Source organism: Gymnogyps californianus, chromosome 2, assembly GCF_018139145.2.
Source record: "Gymnogyps californianus isolate 813 chromosome 2, ASM1813914v2, whole genome shotgun sequence".
NCBI lineage: Eukaryota > Metazoa > Chordata > Aves > Accipitriformes > Cathartidae > Gymnogyps > Gymnogyps californianus.
The window spans coordinates 105,075,157-105,099,015 of NC_059472.1; the positions used below are offsets into that span (position 1 = coordinate 105,075,157).

General features: G+C 41.4%; 1 protein-coding gene across 3 annotated transcripts in view; it reads left to right on the forward strand.

The window, feature by feature from the left end:
• The first annotated feature begins 984 nt into the window (after positions 1–984).
• TNS3 (tensin 3) overlaps positions 985–23,859 on the forward strand; it is a 237,686-nt gene continuing 214,811 nt past the window's right edge. For all 3 annotated transcript variants that reach the window (XM_050892614.1, XM_050892617.1, XM_050892615.1), the window contains exon 1: positions 985–1,118. In XM_050892614.1, the coding sequence (XP_050748571.1) occupies positions 1,023–1,118 (96 nt within the window). In that variant the 5' untranslated portion in view covers positions 985–1,022. The remainder of the gene's footprint in view (positions 1,119–23,859) is intronic.

Consider the following 23,859-nt stretch of genomic DNA (forward strand, 5'->3'; position numbering starts at 1 on the left):
GTCAGAGTCAGGGAAGCACTGATTGATACTGCGTCCTTTTTTGCAGAGGAGGAAACCTGGAAACCCAAAGAGAAGACAGCTGAAAGTTTTTGCCCACAATCCCTTAATTATAGCAGCAAGAGTTATATAGTGTTATGCCCTTAGGTCCTGGTGGGAGCTAGAGTCTCAGCACTGTGGGTAAAGCAGCTGTGCCCTTCCTGAAGCTGGAGATCTAAGAGCTAAACCATACAAAATTACAGCACATTTCTGCAAACTTAAATTACACGGGATAGCAAACGTCTTTGGCAAAGAGGGAAACAGAGCCCCTGTCTGTAAGCTTACAGTGCCGTGCTTCCATCACATGGTTATCCTTCCTGCCCCTTAGCAGTACGCACCCTTTTGCGGGCGAGGAAAGTAAGTTCTGTTAAAAACTAAGGGGAATTAATTAATGTACGCAGGCAGGCAGATTACACAAAGAAGCAGGAATTTCCTGTAGGTTCTCCCCTTCTGAAACTGTTTTCAAAGTCATTCCTGGTGTCAACTTTAAATACCCATTTTTCTCTCTCAAGTTACTTGGGTACTATCAGCTTGCTTTAGTGACAGATTGCTGGAAAGCTCGCTTTTCTTCTGCAACAAAAGCAGCGCACCCTCCGAAGCAGACCGTTTTGCGAGTTATTAGTTTCGTTGTTATTGTATCCATACCACTCCGTGATCCAAAAACCCTCCCACCAGGATAGGGAAGGCTAAGTTTCCCCAGCTGGAGACAGAGCTGTCGGCACCGGCTCTCTGATTTGTCGTCCTGGCCCCGGAGGGGGCACGGTGTGGTCAGCTCGGGAGCCCGGTAACAAAAGGGGAAGCGGAGAGGGAAGGAGCTCGGAGAGCGGCCGAGCGGGTGACAGCCGAGGGAGCTCAGACCGGCTGGGGAAGCCCAGCACCGGCCGTGCAGGGGCGGGGGGCTCATGACTGCCGGCGGCGGGTGAGGAGCGGGCAGAGGGCAGAGCCCCGGGGCCGCGCGGGAGGCGAGGAGCGGCCGGGAGTGCCCCATGGGCGGCCGGGCGAGCCTGGCGTGCCGCGGAAGGGAGCCGCGTCCCCTGCCCCGTCGCCGCTCGGCGCAAGAAGAGGGCGAGACGATGATTCAGGTACGCGGGATGTGCTCCCCAGCCCCGGCGCGGAGGGGGCGCCGGGGCGGGTTTCGGCGCTGCCGGGGCCGCGGCCTCGGCCGCCGCCACCCCCGCCGGGCTCGGCGCCGCCGCCGCCGAAGGGCGGGCCGCGGGGAGGCGCCTGCGCCCGGCGCCGGGAGCATCTCCTCGCCTCGCCCCGCCGGGCCCGGCGGCGGGGCGCCGGCGGCGGGGGCCGGGGCGGCGCGGGGTGTGCGTGGCAGCGGCAGCGCCCGCCTCTCTCGGCGGCGGGGAGGAAGGCAAAGGCGCGGGTGTGCGGGGCGGCGTCTCGGCGCCCTCCGTAACTCCTGCCGGGGGCTTCCCGGCGCCCGGGCCGACCGCGGCGCAGCCCAGCGCTCCGCTCGGCTCCCGGTGCGTGTACGCGGCGGCGCGGTTCTCCCGCGGTGCCGGCTCGGTCGCGGGTGCTGAGCCCGCGGAGCTTGGTCAGCAGTGTGCTGCTCGCCTGTGACACCGGCCGCAGCTGGCACATGCCAGAGTATGCGTTCGTGTAAATATTCCCTGTTACCTTTGAATATGCACCTAAATCGCTTTTTTGGGGGGCAGTTACGGAAAATAAATGTCCAAAAATGAGGATGGGTTGATAATCCTGAAGTACACATACCAACTTTTCGCGGGTATGAAAGTTTGATCAATTTAAAATAATTCTGGTTTTAAACCCATTTGATCTCGGTGATGGATTCCCTTTGACTTTATGACTGTGGACAAAAACAGAGAAACTGCCAAAATAGCAGCCTCTCGGCGCAACTGCAAATAGGAAGTACCAGAAACCTCTCTAGAGCATTAGCCGAGAGTCTCAGTGCCACACAACTCATTCCAGAGGCTCATTCAAGCATCTCTAGTTCTGGATGGCAAGCAAACCTCTGGACCTTTGAAGTTTCATGCACTTCCTTCTGGGTTACCTATGAAAGCTTGATTCAACAACGGAGTTAAATTAATTTTAAGCATATGTTTAAATGTTTTTGCTGACTCGGGTTCAGCACGCTATAGCAGTCTCCCTCTCCTCTTGCATGCTTAAGTGAGCAACTTCTTTCATTTCAAATCCCTTCTGAAAACATACCATTTCTGTTGAAACCTTTTAGGATTAGTTTCCCAGAAATTCATGAATAATATACCACACAAGTGGTAAACTGTGCATATATGCACTAAATAATCTTTACTGGTTTCAAGCTCCCTTTGACCATCTCATGTGCACTCTATCTGTGAAACCATCTCCATCACTCTTGTGTCTAACATTTCAAACCAAGCAGCTTCAAATAACCATTTTATTATAAAAAGCTGCCAAGGAAATATCTGAGTGTGTGTTTTCCTGCCAGAATTGCTTTCCTCTGAGGTATAAGATGGCCAGCGTTCAGTTGTAGACAAGTGACTCATTTAAAGGGCTGAATTTTTTGCCTTCTCTCAGAATTAGAAAAAGGAACTTTATTCCATTTGAAAGCATATACAATGATCTCCAGTGATCTCTTGCCAAAGAAACATTAGCCTGTGACCTTAGGCACAATATTAAACCTGAAAATCATAATGTTACAATGGAAAGAGAAATTATTGTAACAAACTTTTTTTTCCCAGGGATTGATAAATATCAATTTTCTAGTAACTCTTAGCTCCAGCACTGTGAGCCTGATTTTCAAATCTTAATGGAGCATGCTTTACTAGAGGGAAGATTACTAATTGGTCATTGCGCAGTGACTCAGTTGGCACCAGGACCCCAATTTTGCTGGATGCTCTTGAAACACATTAAGAAAATGTTCCGTACTATATGACTTTGGGAGCAAAAGCCATGCCTTGTTCTCTTTTTCATGCCAGCACTTATATTACTAGGACTTAGTTAGGGATGGGTAACCCTATTGCTCAGAAACTGTCACGCTGCTGTGGTACCTGTTCACCATGACAATTTTGCCCCACCACACTTTGGTTCCTGCTTTTCTTTGTGGCTGCCTGGGGCTGCTAATTGAGAGTCTGCTGCTCAGAGGGCTCTCCAGCTAATTAATGCTATTAATATTGCTTAGGAGTAACTCCTTTTAAGCTAGATTTTACTTCCAAGTTTGTTCTTGATTCTTCCTTTCCTTGTTAAGATATCCTGAAAGGGTCAAGTGAACCTGAGCATTGAACCCAGGAGCAAGAGAACAAGCTAAATGATGTTAAACTCCTCTTTCAGTGACACTTAAAAGGACAAGGAGAGGGTAACATCAAGTAACAAGACAAAGAAATCTGGTAGTTTCCCTAGCACCAGTCCGCAGGGATATAGCAGGGACTGCTGGGGCTAAGCAGAGCTTCACCACCTTTATACCAAGTTCCATGAAATGGATAGTCTGCATTCTTCTCTTATTATATATTAGTATAAATCAAGAGTTTCTTCTCTGAAACCAATTGCATTTCATCAGTTTTAAATTAGTATGAGTGATAGGGGAAGCTGGGCCAGTAATTCTCAAAATATTGGTTATAAAATGAGTTCAAATGATGGAGTAATCTGCAAAGCTGGCATAGCCTCCAATTTATGCTGCTATTATGGAACAGAAAACATGTGGGCAGGATGTGTTAACATCAATGGCTTTATTTTACATCTGGAACATGAAAAAGGAGGCAACAAGCAACAGCTTAAAATATGAGCTTTCTATATTGTTGAATTTCTATTGATCTTTCTCTTCCAGCAGGAAGATGTATAATTATACAATAGGCCATCTGAATTTCTACCACTGGGTGGTTGACATAATTGTAATATTAGACATTCTGCCTCAGAATATGCCAAAAGGTCTTAACACAAAGTTGAGGGGAAAATAGCATAAATGTGACTCTAGGAAGGTGTTTTAAAGAGTGAGGGGGTTTGTTTGTTTTGTATTTTCAAGGGGAGGGGCAGACTTTTTCAGTATGATTACACTAGACAAGTATTTTACTCTTGGAATCAATGGAATTAAGCTAACTTAAAATTGGCACTAATGCCACAGGTTTGCAGTTATGTTTTTTGGTTATGCCTCATCCTCGGGTGGTTTATCAGCTTTCTGTGAGGGACTGCTGTGACAGTGACTATTGAATTCCTCGTTCAGTCTGGACTGGAGTCAGGACTGAATGCAAGCACCAGCCCTGGCTCAGTTTCTGTACGCAATCCTTCCTGAGCAGATCCCAATGTTACCTGAAAACTCATTGTCTTAACCTTTACTTTTTAACCATGTCTTTAAACCATTTCTTTTTCTTTGTGTATAATATTGTAAGGGAGGTCAGACTCCCTGAACAATCTTTAGTGAGGTCAGACTTCTTAGAGGAGCAATTCTTGGGATGGTTTTTTTTTTTTTCCTTGGAAGTTGAGTGTGGGAGATAGGAACTTGTTTGCATATAGTTTCTGATAATTTCAGTTCAAGGACTGGTGTTTTTACAGCTCATAACAGTTTATGATAAAACACACCTGTGTTTTGCATTGCTGATATTCTCTTGAAAAAGAAAAAAGGTATGTCAGTCCTGCTCTCTTATATCAGCAAGCAAAAAAGCAATAGTGAAAACTGAAGTGCAAAGTAAAGTAAATAAAGTAACTTTTTCAGAGTTGCTCAGCAAATACATAAAAGACTTCAGGTTTCCTGATCCTCAGTTTAACACTTTTCCAGTGAAGCATAGTACTTTTTAAGTAATGAGTTCTCACTTGTGCAAAGCGAGGAAAAAGGACAGTCCAAATGGATCTCGGTACTGTCTTCTCTGTACAGTAGGCTTCCATATTATATCTTAGTATCTCTGACTCTGGGTGAAAGTGTGCAAATGTGAAGATGCTACTCTACATCAGAGAGTAGTCACCAATATTACACAGTCCATAATCTCCCTGCGGGAATATTCTGGCTTCTGCTACTGATGACTTATTTGTACAGATGGAAAGAATAGAAAGAAAAGTAGTTCTTCCAGGAAGAAAGATTTTAAAGGGTTTTTGGATTGAATACTAAGCAAATAGCAGCATTGGCCCAAAATGCCCACAAGCTCAGAAGTCTTTAGCATCATTTCCTTGTATTGTGTTATGCAACAGAAAAGTCAGAATAAACCAACAAGAATCCTGAAGAATAATTTTTTTTTTTTCCAGTGCTAGGTCCTCTGTGCAGATTGCAGGCCAAGGTGATGACGCCTGTAGAAGACCCAGCCAGTGGGGGCATTATTAGTCAAGTCCTATTCAAAAAGCTGGTGAACCCTGTGGGCCAATCACTCTTTTGTTAATAAATGTGTTCTTTTGTCTAACGAATACGTTCTGGAGGAAAGTGACATCATTTTTATTATCGTATGTAGATGGGAAATCCCATAGACTATGTATCTTGTTCCCACTCCATTATTATTATTTAACCAGTCAGGTTAATTCATGTAATGATGTCCCTGTTGCTAACGCTATTTAGTACGTGAGAATCTTGGGGAAAGCAGAAGCTAGCCTAATACAGGCTACGTAACCGTATGCAACTGGAGTTCTTTTCAATGTCTTCAGCACAATGTCTGGTTCCTTAAGTGCAAGTTGTTTATCATATTTTTAATGACCAAGGAAAGGAAAAAGCTTTTAAAAAACCTCAAGCAATTTTAGCTGCTGTATCAGTTAGGTTTCCAAGTGGTCTTAGACAGGTGAAGTACACTGAAACATCATGGCTGTTACTGGAAAGAATTACATTTTCGCTTCAGTATCCTGCCTTCTGTCTGACAGCTGTGATATGTCCTGTGGAAAATGGGCTGGATAGTTTTCAGTCATTTTAATCCAGTTTTATAGTGGTTTTCAGCAAGAAGGAAGTAAAGATTTTTTTAGAAAAATAAATGCAGCTTCAAAACTTAACAGAAATAATTTCTTAGAGGAACTGATAAGCAAAGGATTTAAAACACTTTTTCCTTCCAGAAGAATATTAAGTGAATAGTAGGAAAGAGAAAGTTCCCCAAATGGCTCAGTTACTGCCTTCAAGTGACATCCTGTAAGATGAACAACTTTCCCATGAAACTTACAATAGAAAACAAACTTTTTTTAGATTTTGTGGGTTACTTTGAGCATTGCTGTTGCTTTATAATTTCAGAATTGTTTCTTCCCACAGACTATGAATGTTAAATTGTATTATTCTAAAAGAAAATTTGTTGTTGGTTCTGGGTTTTTTTAATCTAAATAGGGAAGTTTCCTGGATCTTAGACAGTCTTTGGTTATCCAGAAAACTGATAGAATAAAAGTCTTGGAGAACAGTGAGGGAGGAATGAATGTGTTGAATATAAGTAGGTACAATCTGCTTCAAATCTAGCTGGTTAAAAGCAAGGAGGTTAAACGGTTTCAGTCACCCCACCATTTCATAAAGCTGTTTCTTTGCACAGACGGTTCAGATCACAATTCCATCACTGATACACATTGTTTAATCATCCAAACCAATGATTAGATTATCATAATTGTTATTCAAAACATGTGAGTTCTTTTATGAAATGTGGAATGAGAGTCATGCTCCTTTTCCTATTTCTTCTTCATTCCAGCTGGACCTCGGGGCTGATGCAGATCCCATGGCCCTCCAACAGCAGAGAGAGCTCCTGCTGATTTTAATAAATGCTTGAGTAGCACTGGTGCCTGAGCAGTCCTGGTCTCTCTCATGAAAAAGTAAAACGTTAGCAGCATTTCCCTTCCTCCTCCACTCTGCTCTACTCATGTAAGAGGTTGAGGAATCATCAGGAGTCTGCCATGGTTGAATGTGTACTTAGCTCCAGCAGCAGGGTTCTTCATTCAACAAAGCACTTGAACATTAAGCAATTTCTTAAGCCTGTTCCTATACAATAAAACACTTAACAGGCGCATGTGATCTTGACACCTCTAGAAATTGAAAATGAATTTTAAAGATAACTTAAGATATTTTTCTGAATTAAATTTTAGGAATGTTAATCCCCTAGTGACCTGTGTATGGTGCTGGTCATGATAAATTTCCCCCTCTTCCCCAAACATAACAACACTTATCATTATGCCCTCTTAGGTTTTCCTCCAAAGAGATAACTACTTGATATTTCCTTTTGCTTTGTTGCTTCCTCTCAGATACCCTTACAAAAACAGCTTTCTTGCCAACTGTCCCCCTTTTTCCCCTAATGTGGGTACATAGATCACATGATGCTTGGGTGTGAAACTGTATCTATGATCTGTCCTGGTATAGATTTTCACTTGTTTTATCCTGATACTTCATACTTTAACATGCTTAGTTATTTATGTATAATATAGGCCCTGGTTTAAATATCTGCAGTTGCTGAATTGGGGTCTGATTCTATGGCTCTTACAGCAACAAAACTTCCAGTGCCGAACCCAGCTCTTTGTGGATCTCTTACGGCATTATAAGAGACTACTGGTGCAACACAAAACACATAAATAAAGCTTAAGAATTCTGAATCAGTCTCATACAAAGCTGATAATGACTGTTCAAAAACTCCAGGCAAGTGAAGATACCTCTTACCCAGGAAATAATTTATACAGGATATAGTGCCCTGGCAGTTAAAATACAAATAACCTGCAGAAAGTTAAACTTAGATTTCAGGGGGCTTTTTCATCTTTAGCATGGGTGGTCGTTAACAATATTCTTCATGTTAACCTTCTTATGTATGGACTGGGTTGGGGAGGCATATGTGGGAGGGACCAAGGGAGGAAAAGGAGATTTAAGTTAGAAGCCAGCTAACAGCTCGCAAGAAACTCTGTAAGCTCATATGCTGTACTCCTGCTTTATTTATGTGAATTCCCACTATCTAGGTTTGACCATTAGAAAAGAGGCTATGGTACATAGTACATGACAAGACTGAGTCCCAGCAGCTGGATGTGGCAGCTACCTTCATGTTGTGAATTCATTTTATGTGACCTGCCACTTTCTATAATTGATCACTTCTGGGAAAAACTTTTCCCCTCCACGTGGCCAAAAAAACCCCAAATGTGAAGTGGCCTTCTCTTAAAAACAGATGAAGAGAAGACGGCAGTGCACTAACTTTTTGTTTCTTTTCTCCTTCCAGCCTGCTCTGTTTTTAATACATAAGAGCCAAAATAAGCAGGAATAGATTTTCCATCTGGACGCGATTTTGCCATGCTAACGCAAGTAAACACAGTGGGAATGTAAAAAGTAAGCATGTGCCCAGTGCTGCGTGTATGCTAGGTGTTTCTCAGTGTGTGTGAGGGGCTGAGATCATTTTTGTGTTAGTTTGTGGCCTCTGTAGTTCCTTGCAAGATGGTGGGGAGAGGAGTTTGACTCCACTTCGTGACAACTGAAGGCATTACGAGATGCTGTTTGGCAGCTCACCCATTTAGGACTTGAATAACGTTTTTGTCCTTAGAAAAAAGCATTAAAATAGCCCCGGATTTCTTGCATTTGTTGTCTAGCATTCTATGCAGTCTCTGCCCTACTATTTCACCAGTTTCTGAGTCAGAAATTATTATTCTGCTGAACTGGTAGCTCATTTTTCTTGGAGAATTACTATGGGGTGTGTTTATGAAATCCTGTTTTCTTATTCAATGACCTGCCAGTTGTAAGATCAAATGGGAAAGGAAGTTTGACCTAGAAGGCACAGTGCAAATTTTATCACCATAGAAGGATAGCAAGAATAAGTATGAGAATCACCTGAAATGTACATGTAGACCTTTATGCTTTATGTCTGAAACAATTACTTTACTTAAAAGTTCTGTTTGAAATCTGTTCGGATGATCATTGAGAATACCACTACCTTCAAAATTAGTAGCATATCCAAAATAAAACTTGTATGTAAAGTCCTAGAGGTTCTTTTTCAAATGAAGTAAATGACAACCTCAGATGTCACTTGTAAGAAGTATGGGAATTTTAAAGTTATCATTTTGATTCCAATTTTGCAGATTTTCCATTGTCTCTGTCACAACACAGCACTTTTTCATCTTGGCTGTAATGAAATAAATGGAATGGTGAAAAGACACTTAACCAAAAAAACTTGGTAGCACAGCCTGTAACAGATCTTCTTACTTCAGTTTATCTGTGCTTTAACCATCAGTCAATACTGCTTTCTACAATCATGGGTTCCTGGCTATTTGTTTTATTCTTTTAAGGTCTTTGCAATTAAAGCCAAATACCACTGCCTTGTGGATCTTCCTTTTTGGATTAAGCACATAAATAGCTGTTTCAGCTATCACAAATAACATGGATGTGAAATGTTTTAGAGAGTCAACTGCCACTATTGTTTATCAGAGCTGCTCCAGATCTGGGGAGAAAAAATTGAATGAAGACAGAGCTAACTGAAGTGAATAGGTACTCTCATTCATTCCTGGCCTGTTTCGTTTTATAACACACACTCATAAAACTAAAGGAAGATGTCTTTAGGGTGATAGGGTAAAGTGAAGTTTATCTCAAAATCTTTGAGATTCCTACTTATTATCAGCCATCCAGTACATTTTCTTGTAAGGACTCTTACAAACCTCAAGAGCTCGCTATGTCAAGGATCACCACTTCAAATCATGATGGTCAGGAGGTGGTTCAGTCTGGTATTTCGGAATTGGCTTTTGAAAACAGAGTTCATTCCCAAATCCCATGTGATGACCAGCTTTGAGCATGCCTTGCTCCCTGACAATGCTGCTGTTAATCCACAGATTTGTCATGCCGCTCTACTTGGTTTGTAGATCTTTGTGCTGGCCCTGGTCCAGCTGGTCATGGAAGTTACTCCCTCTCTGAGGAAGAGCCAACCCCTATTCCATCCCAGTCTTTTCTGGCTTCCAACCTCAGCCAGCTGGTAATATAAGGAGAGCTGATAATGTAAGAGTCACCTTGAGGTGAGTTACTGTTTTCTAAAACCCTTTTGGACCCTGTGGGCTTCAAGAAAAGTTACTGATGTCCCAGATCCCCTTCAAAGTCACCAAAGCTAGGACTTCTCTGTCACTTCTTGGATGCTTAAGTTGTAATGATAATCCTAATTGCACCTTTACTCCCTGGGTATGAATATGAGCAGTTTCTGTAGCAAGAGTTTAGGTTTTAAAAAAAATTAATACATATTTTTACAAAATGCAGCACATAATCTGCATGTGTACATGTGAGAGTACATGTGTGACTGTATTCACATGCCTACACTGGTTGTTATTCATATCTCAGGTTACCTGTGAACCCCAGAATGTATTTGACCACATGGCTAAACTGGTGGTTTATTAATTTTAAGTAATGCAACATAAAGCAATAAGTCATGATCATGATGGATCTAGGGCACACCACAGAGCTGTTCCTTTCCTTAGGTCATTATTTTTAACAGTTGAATTACGCCTTTATATATGTTGCCTTACCATACATGGTGTGGTCAGCCATTTTTTTCAGGAGCTGTGACGTATCTTTTTAGTTCCCATATAGATTTCAGGATGGAAGGACCAGGTTGGTTATGTTTTGACTGTAGGACTTGCAAGAGCTCTGTTAAACTGCTGCTTCTGGTTCTTGCAACTAGCTGGCCTTGGCCCTTTTGTACCTTCTGCCCCGAGAAGACTGTCATCCACAAACCTTCCCAGCTCTGACCTACCCCAAATGCATCTAACACTGTGGAGGTGTTATCCCTTCATTACATGTCTGGCAGGAATGTGGAGCACAGCTGATGGAAAATGAGCTGTTGCTTTTGGATCTTCACTGTTACCAGTACTTGCCATACTGTTTGGCTGTGCCACCAGGACACCAGGCAGACGGCTGTATGGGACACTCAGGGAGAAAACACGTGGAGAGAACTGGGGCGATATGTGGAAATACTACATTTTCTTTCCTTTCTGTTAATTGATGGAGAGCTGCCAGTGATGACTCAGAGCTTGATGTCATAAGCCACTTCTTATTTATCAAAAACAGTTGTAAGGGGGACAGAGAGTGAATGTGCTGTTCAGCATCTTGTTTCTGTTGCTCCCTGTTCTCTGTCATCCAGCTACAGAACACTAAAGAAGAGCCTACTCCTAATGCTTTTTTGTCAGTTATCCAAGCAATCAGAGCCAACAAATCCTTTTTTAAAGTAATAGACTCTCAGAAACTAATGCAAGTTTGGGACTTGAAAGAGCAAAAGGTTTTCATTATGTTTTTAAAGCAAATGTCAAACATAAACTCTTTTTCATGTCCGTGTAAGCCCAACGGGCATGGAATGCCTGCTTCCTGCCAAATCTGGTATTAACTATGGCTATCACTTAGAGGGAAATTAAAACCATTTGGGTCTTTGTCCTTGAAGGCTCCCCATACGATTTATGAAGGCTCTCTGTAGATTTATTGCAATGTCAGTTAATGGGTTTTCAGTGCATGTATTCAGTATGGTGCTTCAGCGACGGGCTGGTCACGTTGTGGTCTTGAGTGCAGTGGTCCAAGGGCTTAATTTAAGCATGTGCACAGTGGCACCAGGACCTAGATGTGGGGGTGTGTGTGCATGCACGCATGTGCGAGAGAGAAAGAAAGATGATACAGAAGATGAGTGAGTTCAACCTGGGGATTTTGACCTGGATTTCATACAGCTGTAATTTTGGTGGGCAGTTAAACAAAGGGTTGTATTTTTAGCCTGTCTTTAAGGTATTTGGAACAGTTTTTTCTTGCCTTTGTGCTTGAGCAGGGGAAACTTCTCCTTTGTACATGTGTGTTTTTGATGGGCACTGTCAGAAGAACTATATTCACATGAAAATAATGATTGTGAGTATAGCACTTCACTCAGCTCTTCCAGCACCATGGCACCAGTGGCAGTGCTAACTTGAGGAGGGCTGAAGTCATACAGAGGGAAGTCTGGTGGCTGATCTGTTGCCCTGAGGTCGCTGTGGTTGTAACTTGCCTGAGTAGGAGGAAGCTGAGGTTTGCCATTACTCTGACACAAAAGCGTGTCTTCTGTTAACTGCTTAGGAGATGTTTGAGCCATAACTTTTCCCTGAGTCAGTCCTAACTTATTTCCCATTGACTTCTTGGTAGTTTTAGTTGCATCAAGTGTGTCGCCGCCTGGGAAAAGAAGAGAATCTGTTGGCTCAAACTGAACAAAACTTGCAGGATTTTAGGGTTTGTGGGTTGCAGTGTTTTAAAACCAGTGATCTGAAGGCAAAAGCTGTAGTGTTCTTCGCTGTGGAGCCATGTCAGAACAGTATGGGGATGGCTTTTCTTTCCTCAGCCCTCATTTCGAAAGAATTCCTATTTAGGAATGCATTTACACATGTAGCATGAAGACTCTGAAGATGTGAGGGTCTAGACAAAAGGAACACTGACAGAACCCTCAAAAAGAGTGATGGGGTAGCCTCTGTGTCACCAAACCATGACATTTTGCTGTTTTCCCCACAGAAGAAGGAGCATGTTTTTAATGTATCAGCTGGGATCAGTGAATGCACTGAACATCCATAAAAGGAGAAATGGAAAAATACTGTTTTGAAAGCAAAAAGATGTTTTCCTTATTCATCTCATTTCTCCCTTGCAATCCATCTTGAAAGGCCATTGATGCTAAATATTCATTAAAATGTAGAATTAATTGACCAGAACCAAGTGCTTGGTTTCATTGTGGATGGCCCCCATCTTGAGAGGCAGAGGCTCTTCTAGAAGGGCGGACGCTGAGCCGTAGGCAGCTCTGACTGAGACTCCAGCAATGCTTGCTGCTTCTTGGGTTTTGCAGCTCTATTGAAGTTGTCAGTGTAACAGCATTGGAATGTCATTCAAAAACTTAGCAAACCTGAAGTGGTTTCAGCAATATTGGAGGGCATTAGATGGAAAAATTAATTACATGGAACTCAGCAGAGAACAGTATTTTCAGTTTAAATTATTTTAAACTCCTTTTAATTCCAACTCAGATAAAGTTAGCTGCAAACGACTGGCTCACAAGATTTAAAAATATAATCTTAACTTTTTACTGAAACATGTTGAGAATGAGAAAACAGGATAAGAATGATTAACCTTGCTACAATTGTGCACAAAATACTTTCAAGTGGTAGCTGTTATGAAATACACGGTAGATTTAATAATGTCCTTTAAATATTCATATTCTCTCTGTTGCTTCCACATAATGTAGAAATTTTCATTAAGAAATGTATGTATTATACTTTGTCACAAAAAATAAAAGCGAGGAATAAATAAATAGCAAGAATCCTTGTTAATACTACCGCAGTTGCATTTCAGTGCTATCTTCAGTGTTTTGATCAATTATCACCATAACTTTTTAAAGCTAAAGATCAACTTAATTGAATTATTGCCTTCAACACTTTTGTATCTCGGATGTGACTGCAAACTAAAACCTGGCTTATACCTGTCAAACACTGACACAGGGCAAATATGAAAAGTGCATTTTCAGTCTCTGTTTACTGAGAAGAAAGATTTCAGTTGGGAGTTTGTGGTATGACGCTGGGATCCCAACTTGAATAAGCATCAATTCACAGGGATTTGACACAGATGAATGGACTGCTGGCTGCTGGATTCTTGAAAATTCTTTGAACCTCTGTTTTTGGCTAACGGTGGGGGGAGAATCACATTTTGCCCTTCCTGTAATAAGTCAGGAAAAAATTGCCACAAGGCATTCCTCCTCTGAAATCCTGTTGGCAGTTTGGGCCATTACATAGAAATTGGGAGCCAGGATTAGAGAGGAAACCTTGCCAAGAAATCCTAAAAATAGAAAGCTGAAAAATATTACTGGTGTCACTGGAAGACTTACACTTCTAATTACTTTCATATTGTGGCCTTAAACTCTATGAAAATCAGAGTGCATTGAAAGCATTCTTCTGAAAATACTTGCAGATTTTAAAAAAACTTGCAAGCTGGACATTGAGCTGTGAATCATATTCTCTTAGATGCTAAGAAATCTGACTGCCCTCAGTATATAAGGTAAAATTTAGAAATCGTATTACATAGGTGGTTTCCCACCCCCACTCCACCCCTTATACCATCCTTTTAGCTGAGGGGATAATTGGATTCTGGAATGCAGAGGAATTTATAGTTAAATCTCACTTGATCCAAATATTAATACTGTTTTCTTATTTGAGGGGGGATAATTTTGCTGTAAGTTACATATTAAAAAGAAAACACAAAAAAGCATGCTGAAAAAATATTTAATATCTAAACAATTCTAGGCTGTGCATTGTCACGCTCCACATGACTTTTGCCTGCTCTGTGTAAGCTATTTTTCATGTATGCTCTTTCTTGTAGACTAAATATTGATCTAATGGAGTGTAGGAGCTGCAGAAATGTTCAGGGTGTTCAGCAAGACACATAGTGACTATTTACTTCATCATGCTTCCATTGAAGATAAGTTCTTAATGGATGTAAAAATCAAATTACTTAGGAAAGGAGGGCCAGTAAAGTGTTACTGCTTTGTTAGTAAGATGGGTTATTGGCTTTTTTCCTGAGTTGTTTTTTTTTCTTTTCTGGAAACTCTAAATAAATGAAAACATTGTGATGGTTCAGAGATTCAGTATAGAGAAGAACAACTGAAGAATAATAGAGTCCTTATAGGGACCTGGTTTAGCCTCATATTGTGTCCTTTTTCTGTGCTGTCTCAGTCATTTGCATGAAAAAAGGCAGAGGTTGACTGACTAATGCAGCAGTAGTGACTGTAGTTTTTGGTAATGACAGAAGAGGGATGTATCACTCAGTGGTGAAGGAAGATCTTTGCATTGAGCTCATATGCTTCCGTACATGTGTCCTAGATTTAGCTTAGCTATTTGTTTTCTAGAGTATACCCCAAATAGTGTGGTATATAATGTCTATACTGATGTCGTGGTTTAACCCCAGCCAGCAACTAAGCACCACGCAGCAGCTCGCTCACTCCTCCTCCCTCCCAGTGGGTTGGGGAGGAGAATTGAAAAAAAGTAAAACTCATGGGTTGAGATAAGAACAGTTTAATAACTAAAGTAAAATAAAATACTAACAATAATAATAATAAAAATATAATAGTAATAATATTGTAATGAAAAGGAATATAACAAAAAAAAAAAAGAAAAAAAAAAAAGAAAACCCAAGAAAAAAACCAGTGATGCACAATGCAGTTGCTCACCAGCTGCTGACCGATGCCTGAGCAGCGATCTGCCCCTCCCGGACAACTCCTCCCAGTTTATATACTGAGCATGACATTCTATGGTACGGAATATCCCTTTGGCTAGTTCAGGTCAGCTGCCCTGGCTATGCTCCCTCCCAGCTTCTTGCACACCTGCTTGCTGGCAGAGCATGGGAAACTGAAAAGTCCTTAACTTACGATAAGCGCTACTTAGCAACAACTAAAACATCAGTGTGTTATCAACATTGTTCTCACACTAAATCCGAAACACACTATACCATCTAGGAAGAAAATTAACTCTATCCCAGCCGAAACCAGGACAACTGAATATCAGACTTACAAATCAGAAACCTCAGCAGCAACATCCAGCATCAAGATGTTGGATTTTGTATCTTATTCTTAAATGAAACTATAGGAGAACGCTATTCTAACTCTCTCAGGGTATATGTGTTGGTGTTGGGGATGCAATGGATTAGAAATCCAAGTACCTTTTACATGGTGAGTTGTTGCTGCTGCTGCTGTTGATAATAATAATAACAATGATTTTGAAACCCATCTATCCATCTTCTGGTCCCACCATGTAAGAAGAACTTTCTGTATGTGTGTCACATACAGATTAAAATGATACTTGCAGCAGCAGTTAATACTTCATCTGTCCACCTTGCTTGGCTTATAGCCTACTCTTTTGGAGAGACTTTTCAACTAACTTTCAAACCTCAGGTATTTAACTTGAGGAGCTAGGATGCCAACATCCAAAACCATGTTCCCAAAAAGTCCTGCTAAAAGGCTGCCTTGCTGCTGGAGAGGTCTGGACTCACTGAGTGTTTCCTTCACAGTTTTTGCAGTATGTCCAGTGTTAGCAGTGGCTAGATCAAATAGATCTGGTAGTGTCTAAATCACTAGTGGAATGACTCTGGGGTATGGTCTTTGCTTACATGGGTTAGAAATTCTTACAGGACCTTTTTGCCTAAGAGGGAGCTTCCTTCCTTTGGCTGAAGTCATGCTGTACATTCCTCAGAGGCACACAGAGACTGGAGGATTGAGAAAAATACTGTACCCAGTGTAACTGTGCGTCTTGGCCATGATATTGGAAGAGCACCTCAAAGTATTTATGATAATATAGTCTCATGGGCTGCTGGACTATGTATATTTTGAGGCACACTTATTCTGACTTCCACTGACTGACCTCTTTTTATTGACTGGAAAGATGTAATGCAAAAACCTACACAAGAGAAGCAGATGACATTAGGACAAAGTACAAATCTACATATGAGATTATAACCTGTTTTGTTTTTCTTTTAAATCACATACGAAAATGTTTAACTGGGACATAACATCGTGAGCTGTGGAATACTTGCGAGCCTAGTTCTCACAGTTGAATACTGTGCAGAGTGTGGGAAAAACGGAAGCCTTGCTGTAGAGAGAGTCTTCTTCTGAGCCAAATGCATGACATCTGAGACCTCAGATTGAAGTGCAAGAGGAAGAAAAAGTTGGTAATTGCAGCATCAGATACATAAAACTCTCAGGATGTAGCAAAAATCATAGGTTGCAAACATAACTGGCAGAGTGCATCCAGAAGTAAGTTCACAGGGACATATTTTCATTCTGTACAGACAGCATGAGGCTAACTGGGTTTAGCTGTAGTGCTCTAACCAGGAAGAGAGTTCAGGCTTTTGAGACAATATGGTGCTGTCAATTGCAAAAAGTGCAAAAGGCAACATAATGTCTTGCTTTCTGAGAGACTTAAGGAAAAATTTGGTGCAGCAGTTTGGTGGCGTTTACTGCATTTATTGTATGTTCCTGAAACACTGTCCTTGGGAGCTGAATAATCAATGTCAGCAAAGAAGTGCTCTGGCTTTTTCCCCCTGGCTTTTTCTGCCTCAGTGCATGTGGCACACATTTTCCTAGTGTTATGACCATCTGAAAGGACAGGTGTTTATCAAGGTGCAAAAATAATTTTCAAGATGAGAATTATTTTACTTTTTAGCCCTGTCAAAACTATCTAGAAGACAAGTACAAAGATCAAGGGAGGGAAATCCTGACTCCCCCAGGGTAGCAAATCTCTGCTTGGGTTACTGGAGCCAGAACATCAACCCCAGACCTTTCATTAGGAAAGGCCTCTCTATTATTGGTCCTTGCCCTTCTGATTGTTACCACTGTTACTGATCTGGATCTTCCTGAATAGCTGTGGTATCTGTTTGCAACATGCATTGCTGGTGGTGAAAGTTTTCCAGTGCTGGGAAGGAGGTGTGGGTTGAGAACGTTGTCCTTTTCTTATGAAACCAAGGGGGTGTGGTAGTAGCAGCAGCCAGCGATTCTGGCCAGCATGGGTCCAGCACTAGGACAGAGTGGGAAGCCCTGCAACCAAACATGGCCACATGGGGCCATTTGGAATTACCATGCACACTTGCACCTAGGACTCTCTTATATATGCTGTGGCCTCTCGCTATGTGATACGGAAATTATATTTTTCATTTATTTGCTCCCCTTCCCTGCTCAAATTCCAGATAGACATAGTGGGTGGGTTGGTGGGTTGAGAGCCAGTTCAATGGCCATCCGTCTAGTTGTACTAGAAAGCACCATGTGAAAACAGAGCAAATGAAGTCTGAGAAAGACTGGCTTGTGGAGAAGTGGATGAAGGCAAATGAATCCTAAGAAGAGCTCCACAATATGTTTTCCAACACTTCAGCTCGTGATTAATCTATCATAATTAAGGCTAATTACCAAAAGAAGAAAAGGGAACATCAGAGTTACACTGGTATAGGGCCACTGAAGACTGTATTGGTTCTTCACCGTTTGTATGTGATGTAGTCTGCCCTAACCAAACCCTGTGGTAGCGGTAGGTGAAGGCAAATAGCCATGGAAACAAATATGAAAGTCTTCTGTATGCTTTAATTAGGTCTAACACCTGGCCACGACAGTTTTGTCAGAGAAAAATAAAGGAAAATGAGTCCCATATTGCCGCCTTCTTCCTCCTGTTCAGCCTTTCTCTCCCCCCTTGCAATGCACACACTGTTTACTATGGGATTGCTTGTTGTGATATACAAATGAGTTGCTATGGGAAGGTAGAAGATATCCCTCTGAAACTGGTTCTGGAGATCCTGAGAAAAGTTTCACTGAAGCTGTGACCATTTACCCAAAGGTTGGCTGTTCCTGTTTTAAGAGTTTAATTTGTATTGAGGGAAGTGTGTGGGGGGGAAGGACCCTGAACTACAATATATTCATAAACCAGAAGGAATAAACAAATTCTGTTCCATTTCTAACTAATTTTTATTATAACTTTTTTTTTTGCTTTAAAATTACATCCTGCTCCAGCAGACTTGGGTTTTTAGTGAAAAAAATATTTAATCATTTCCTTCCTTTTCAGCTGTTGTAACTGTATTCTGTGAGTTACTACAGGAAGAGTATCTTATTCCTGACTTCCTGATCTGCCTGCAAGCTGATATCTGGTGCCCTCCTGAAATGCACAATTTTGATTGCTGGTCCACCCAGCCATGCAAGATTTATGTAAACAAGGTTTATACAACTAAAGATGCCAGAGAAGCAGACGTTTTATGTTTACTCAGGGTCTTTTGGCATGAGGAATTTGAGAACAAACTTAACACATCCAAAGCCACATGTCTTCTTTAATTGCAACTACATTAGATTTGGTGAAGGATCACCATTTTGTCAAGCAAGAGATTTTACTGATTAAATTACTGATTGGTAGCTGTGCAAGCAGGCTCAGTCCTGAGTCTCTTCTTGGCTCTCAACAGAAGGAGAAACTGATCTTTAACAGATACTACTGTTCCCTCTGCTTTCTTCCTACCCCATCTGTGTAACAAAGCTGCTGCTTGATCACTCTCTTGACCTTAAACCTTAAGCAACTGGGATAGAGGAATAGAGAGGGTAGAGTAGCGGGTACTTCGAAGTAGGAGGCAGGGAGTGAATGATTTGTATGTGGAGATTCAAAAAGGAAGGGAGAGAGCAAAGGAGATCTTGGAACAGGAAGGACTGGAAGTTGGATATGAAAGCAAGAACTGCAGAGAAAAGACAAGAAGTGAAACATAAAAATAGCTGAGGAAATTGGAGATGGGTTGGGGAAGAGACAGGGAGAGGGAGCAAAAGATGAAAAACCAAGAAGAAGTAACTTACCACAAGCCGCATAAATTTCTGTAATATGTATGTATTGGCTTACATTAATATGTATCAAAGTTATGCATCTAGACCATTAAGAATCTAGGCTTCCTACTTAAGTATCCCAGAAGATGATTTATTCAACCCATGTTAAGATTGGCTACTTCTGTTTGCTGACTACAGAGGGAGCTCAGACAGTTTAAACTTGAAGGCCAACTTTTAGCTGGCTAAAGTTTGGTAAAATGATTTCTACTTACTGTATTAGAGTTGGATATTTTTGTTTTAAAAACTGTAAAAGATGTGGCTTTCTTAGAGAGAAGAGATCTTGGCATTCTTGTAGGATCAGGATGGAACTGTAGGTCAGCAACCTTGCTGGTGGGAAGAAAAAATTGTTTAGGTCAAAATAATCTAGCTTGACACTTATACTTTATTTTCACCTGTGTGTGAAAAATATAACAGTGTTTGGTTTGTGTGTGTGCTTTGTATATCACTCAGAATCAACTCTAATAGCTTTTTAGAGATATTGCCAAATTGTGAGGGTATAAATATAAGTATAGGAAAGGTCTCTGAGCACAGCACCTTAGAATGGAGATTACAAAAAAAAAAGAAAAAGAAAAAGTTGTGATTACGTAAGAAACTTAATTGTGTTAATAAGCTGTCCCAGTCTCCACACTTGCAATTATGATCTCCCAAAATTTCAATTCCCATGACTGAGAATATAAACCTTAGTTACTGTTATTCAGTGTGCAGTAAGGGATCTTAATATGTTTCTTTGTCATCTGACTTCTAATTACTTCTCTAGCAGCACTGAAAGCTATGGGCTTGTCTTCCAGTTGAGAAGGGGAAAGCATTGCTTTGAATTCAGTTGCATTAATCTGGGATACTTATGGAAAAAACATTGCTATTTGTTTTTGAGGGGAGAAATGAAGAATTTTCACGCACACACGCACTACTGCCATGTTTAAATGTGTGTCTATAAGTGCAGGTGTTTCTCAGTCCCTGTTGTTTCAAAGTAGAGTATTAGGAACTTTTCTTTTTGCTTTCCTGAAAAAGTCTTGAGCCTCTGAGTTAGGGACCCACTAGAAAATATCTGAGTATAAATAAATTTGCTAAAATGCTGCAAGCAGTCTTGGGCCCTTAGGACCATCGCAGGGTTTAGGTTCAATTGACTCTGTGTACCTTCTTACTTGGAAAGCCAGAAGTATATGGTGATGTTTGCCTTGGCTGTGCTAAGACCAAAAAGCAGAGTGGTTACTGTGTGTATGTGAAAGATTAAAACACCAAAAAAGTAGAAGGATATAGAATATTTCCATGGGAAATGAAAGGATTAAGTAGGCAAACAAAATTTTACATAGGAAAGAAGAATACTTACTGGAATATGTGGCCTCGGGATTAAATGTCTCATATTCCTCGCTACATCTCTGAAGACTGAACCGCACAAATGAAATTAGCACAGTACAGCCTAGCAGACATCCTGACACAGATTAGCCAAAAGCCTTTTCTATGTTTCCTGTATGATTCCAGGCCTATGTTTGGCGATTTTTATTAAGAAGTCTGTAAAAAGTGAAATGCATGCATGTGTGCTGGACCCTCCGTATTGAAGCTTTGTGTGACTATTTCTCTGGACACTCCTGCAGCATGCTCTCGTAGCCCTCATCCTGTGTCCCATCTGCACAGTCAGCACCCTCATGCTGACTGAAGCTGTGGCAGTGGTTTTTGTTGCTCAGAACAGCGTCAGCTCGTTGTATGAGAATCTGTCAGGTGCCAACACTCTGACCTGATCCTGGAGGGAGTAAAAATCGATCAATTATTAGTTATTATTAATTATTAGTTATTAGGAACTCTGACCAACGTGCGCCTTTAGAAGAGAGCAGGCGGTTTTTGCAGGGTTAGCGTATCAGCTGTCACCTGCTGTTGTAGCGGAGGTGGAAAGAGGAGAGGCTCTGAAAAGCCCGGGCAGGAGCCCCCTCCCTGGCCGACAAGCCTGCGGAGAGCGGGCGCTGCGGCCACGGGAGGGCACTGCAATCCTCCCGCTCCATAGGCAATTCCCAGGCACGGCCTCATTTCTGGGAAGTATTTTGAAGTTTCAGGAGGAAGCGTGTATTTTTTTTTTTTAAACATAAAAAAGCCAGCTCCTCTCATTCTAGGACTAATTAAGCCGGCTGTCTTTTTAGTTGTGTTCCAGTATTTACATGTTTACATGGTTTCATAGTGGTTACCATGAACAGCTTGTGACTTGATCTCCTTTCATTATTACTCCATCCCTAATTAACCATCACTGCCTCTTGTTTCCCTGTATATGCTTTTACATTCCTTTTTATCCTTATTTTTCAGGGTGACCGTGTATTGTTTTATTTATTGTAACCAAAATAAAAGAATAAAAACATAACACAATCCTATACAAACCACCTATATTTAAGATAATGGTTATGTAAATTGGGAAGTGGCAATATTGAGGATGCCCACGCAAAGAACCCAAAGGAAAGCAAAACCAAAACCCAAACTCACCGCCAAGAACAAATGCAAATATCTTTTCCTTAGGCCTTTAAATAGCTCCTCTGTGACGTGTAGCTATCCTAAACAAATTTGTAACCTGAAAAGCATATATTTATTTAACTTGACGATTTCTCTGCTGAAATGGAAATGCTTAAAAGAGAAAGTCTGGGATCTATCAGACCGCAACCTGAACAGAAATTTTATAAATGCTTCCAGAAACAGAAACATTTGTGGTAATCATAGATCTTGTAATATACCCTGCTTTTGGTTATACCAAGTGTTCTTTTCTTCATGTGTGATGAAAGCTGGCTGCTTTGGGGAGAGAGGTCTCCCTGGGTCAGGTGCCACATGCCAAAGAGCTTGACTTTCATTTTTGTCAAGCTCTGAGCCATTTCAAGCTGTACTGCAGCACTGCTGAAAGACAGGGGAAGTGACTCTGAGTGGCTTGCAAGCAGAGAGATATTCAGCATTACATGCCTGCTTTATTATTCCTTCCAGCTTGCTTTCCTGCTGATTTTTAACTTGTGAGCAAGATATCTCCATAAAATAAGTTGTGTCAGCTGTCAGACTGACTCTGTTATACAGTAAGTGTGACATTTTTGAAGCCTCTATTCTGCAGTCTGAAGGAGCTGTTGCACACTGCCATTAATCCCAGGGCCCTTTCCATCCCCTCCCTTGGGCTACCACGACCATTGTGACCCTAAACAAGTTAGTCTCCATCTGCTGGTTTCTGTACATCTCTACTGTGGTTCGTTTTGTAGCTCTCTGTGAGTTTCACTGGTCCTTGATTCCCCTGGCACTAAAAAGGAGCAGCAAAACATTAGAGATGGCATGTTCATCACTGACAGAGAGAATCTTGTCTCAAATGTTATAGTATTTTTGTAATCCAGAGGAAATGAACGAGAGACAGAAAAGCTTCTCTTCCCTCAGGTGTATTTGTAATTTGATGCAGGTCTTGGTCAACACAACACACAAACATAGGTGGTGAGATTTCCCTCAAAGGTTACTGTTTAATGCTAACTTCTGCTTAGAACATGAAGAAAAAGAGAATGGGAGAATTTTCACTAGCACAGAGCTCAATCAGAGGACTTCAGCTGTCTTAAAGATATTGTCCCAGGTTTTCACCCAGTTTACCATCATGCCTCCAGAGAGAGAGGTAGTGAGGGGGAAGGAGCCCTTGTTGACCAGGAATGGGGTGATTAATGGAGCCTTGCCATGGTACAGGGCAACTGGCAGGAGGGAGGGGGGAGGCAGAGGCCAAAGTTTTGGCAGGTTTGTGAAAGGCAGAACTGTTCCGTGGATGTGTGTCCCTCTTAGCACCCAAGGACAACGTTAAATTTGAATTCAGCTCTGGCAAACACTGTTTTTCTCTCTTGTGCTCTAGATGCTGAAGCTTGTGTTTCTTTGCTGTGGTTTGGGCTGTGGAGAGGCAATTAAGTGAATGTCCTTTGGTTTGGGACAGGAGGAAAGAGTAGTAAGTGCATTTAAAACAAAGATTTCTATAAGCAGCAAAGTTAATTAAATCTGTTTTCCTGTGCTTTAGTGTCTTGAGGTCAGTCTCCTGAGTGGACTCTTTGATGAGCAAGGATGTGCTCTCATGATGGTATTCTTTTGATGGAGGCATTAGTATAGTTTGCATCCTCCAGCTAACTCCTGTTTTCAGGAAACCTGAAGGAACTATCCAGGATTGAAGTTGCTGAGTTTAAAAACTGCTAGAGAAGACACTGAAGACAGAGATCTAAAGCAAGGTGATTTTTGTACTCACAAGTAACAGTTATGAAACCAAGCTAAAAATAAAAGAAAAAAAGACGAATGCATTGTGCAAGGCCACCACGGCCTGCTTTCTTGCAGTTAGATGTTTAGGATCTGCTACCTCTCACACTACAGCTTGCTGTGAACTTTCAGCTTGTCACAAGCATTAAACAAGCACATGTTTTATAGTAAGCTGGAAGGCTTCTGGGAATAAATGAACAACTCCAGCCAAAGCTGAGTCAGAAAAATCTGGCAAACTTGCATGAGGATGCTCTATAATAGGCATGTTTAAAAACCTCAGGCAGTTCTGATGCCACTGAGAGCTACTTCTTAAGAGGAGTATATATAAAGTCAACACATTTACATCCTCTTTCATGATAATTAAACCTTTATTACTGTTAAACATTTTTTGTAAATGATATCCAGGTTACAG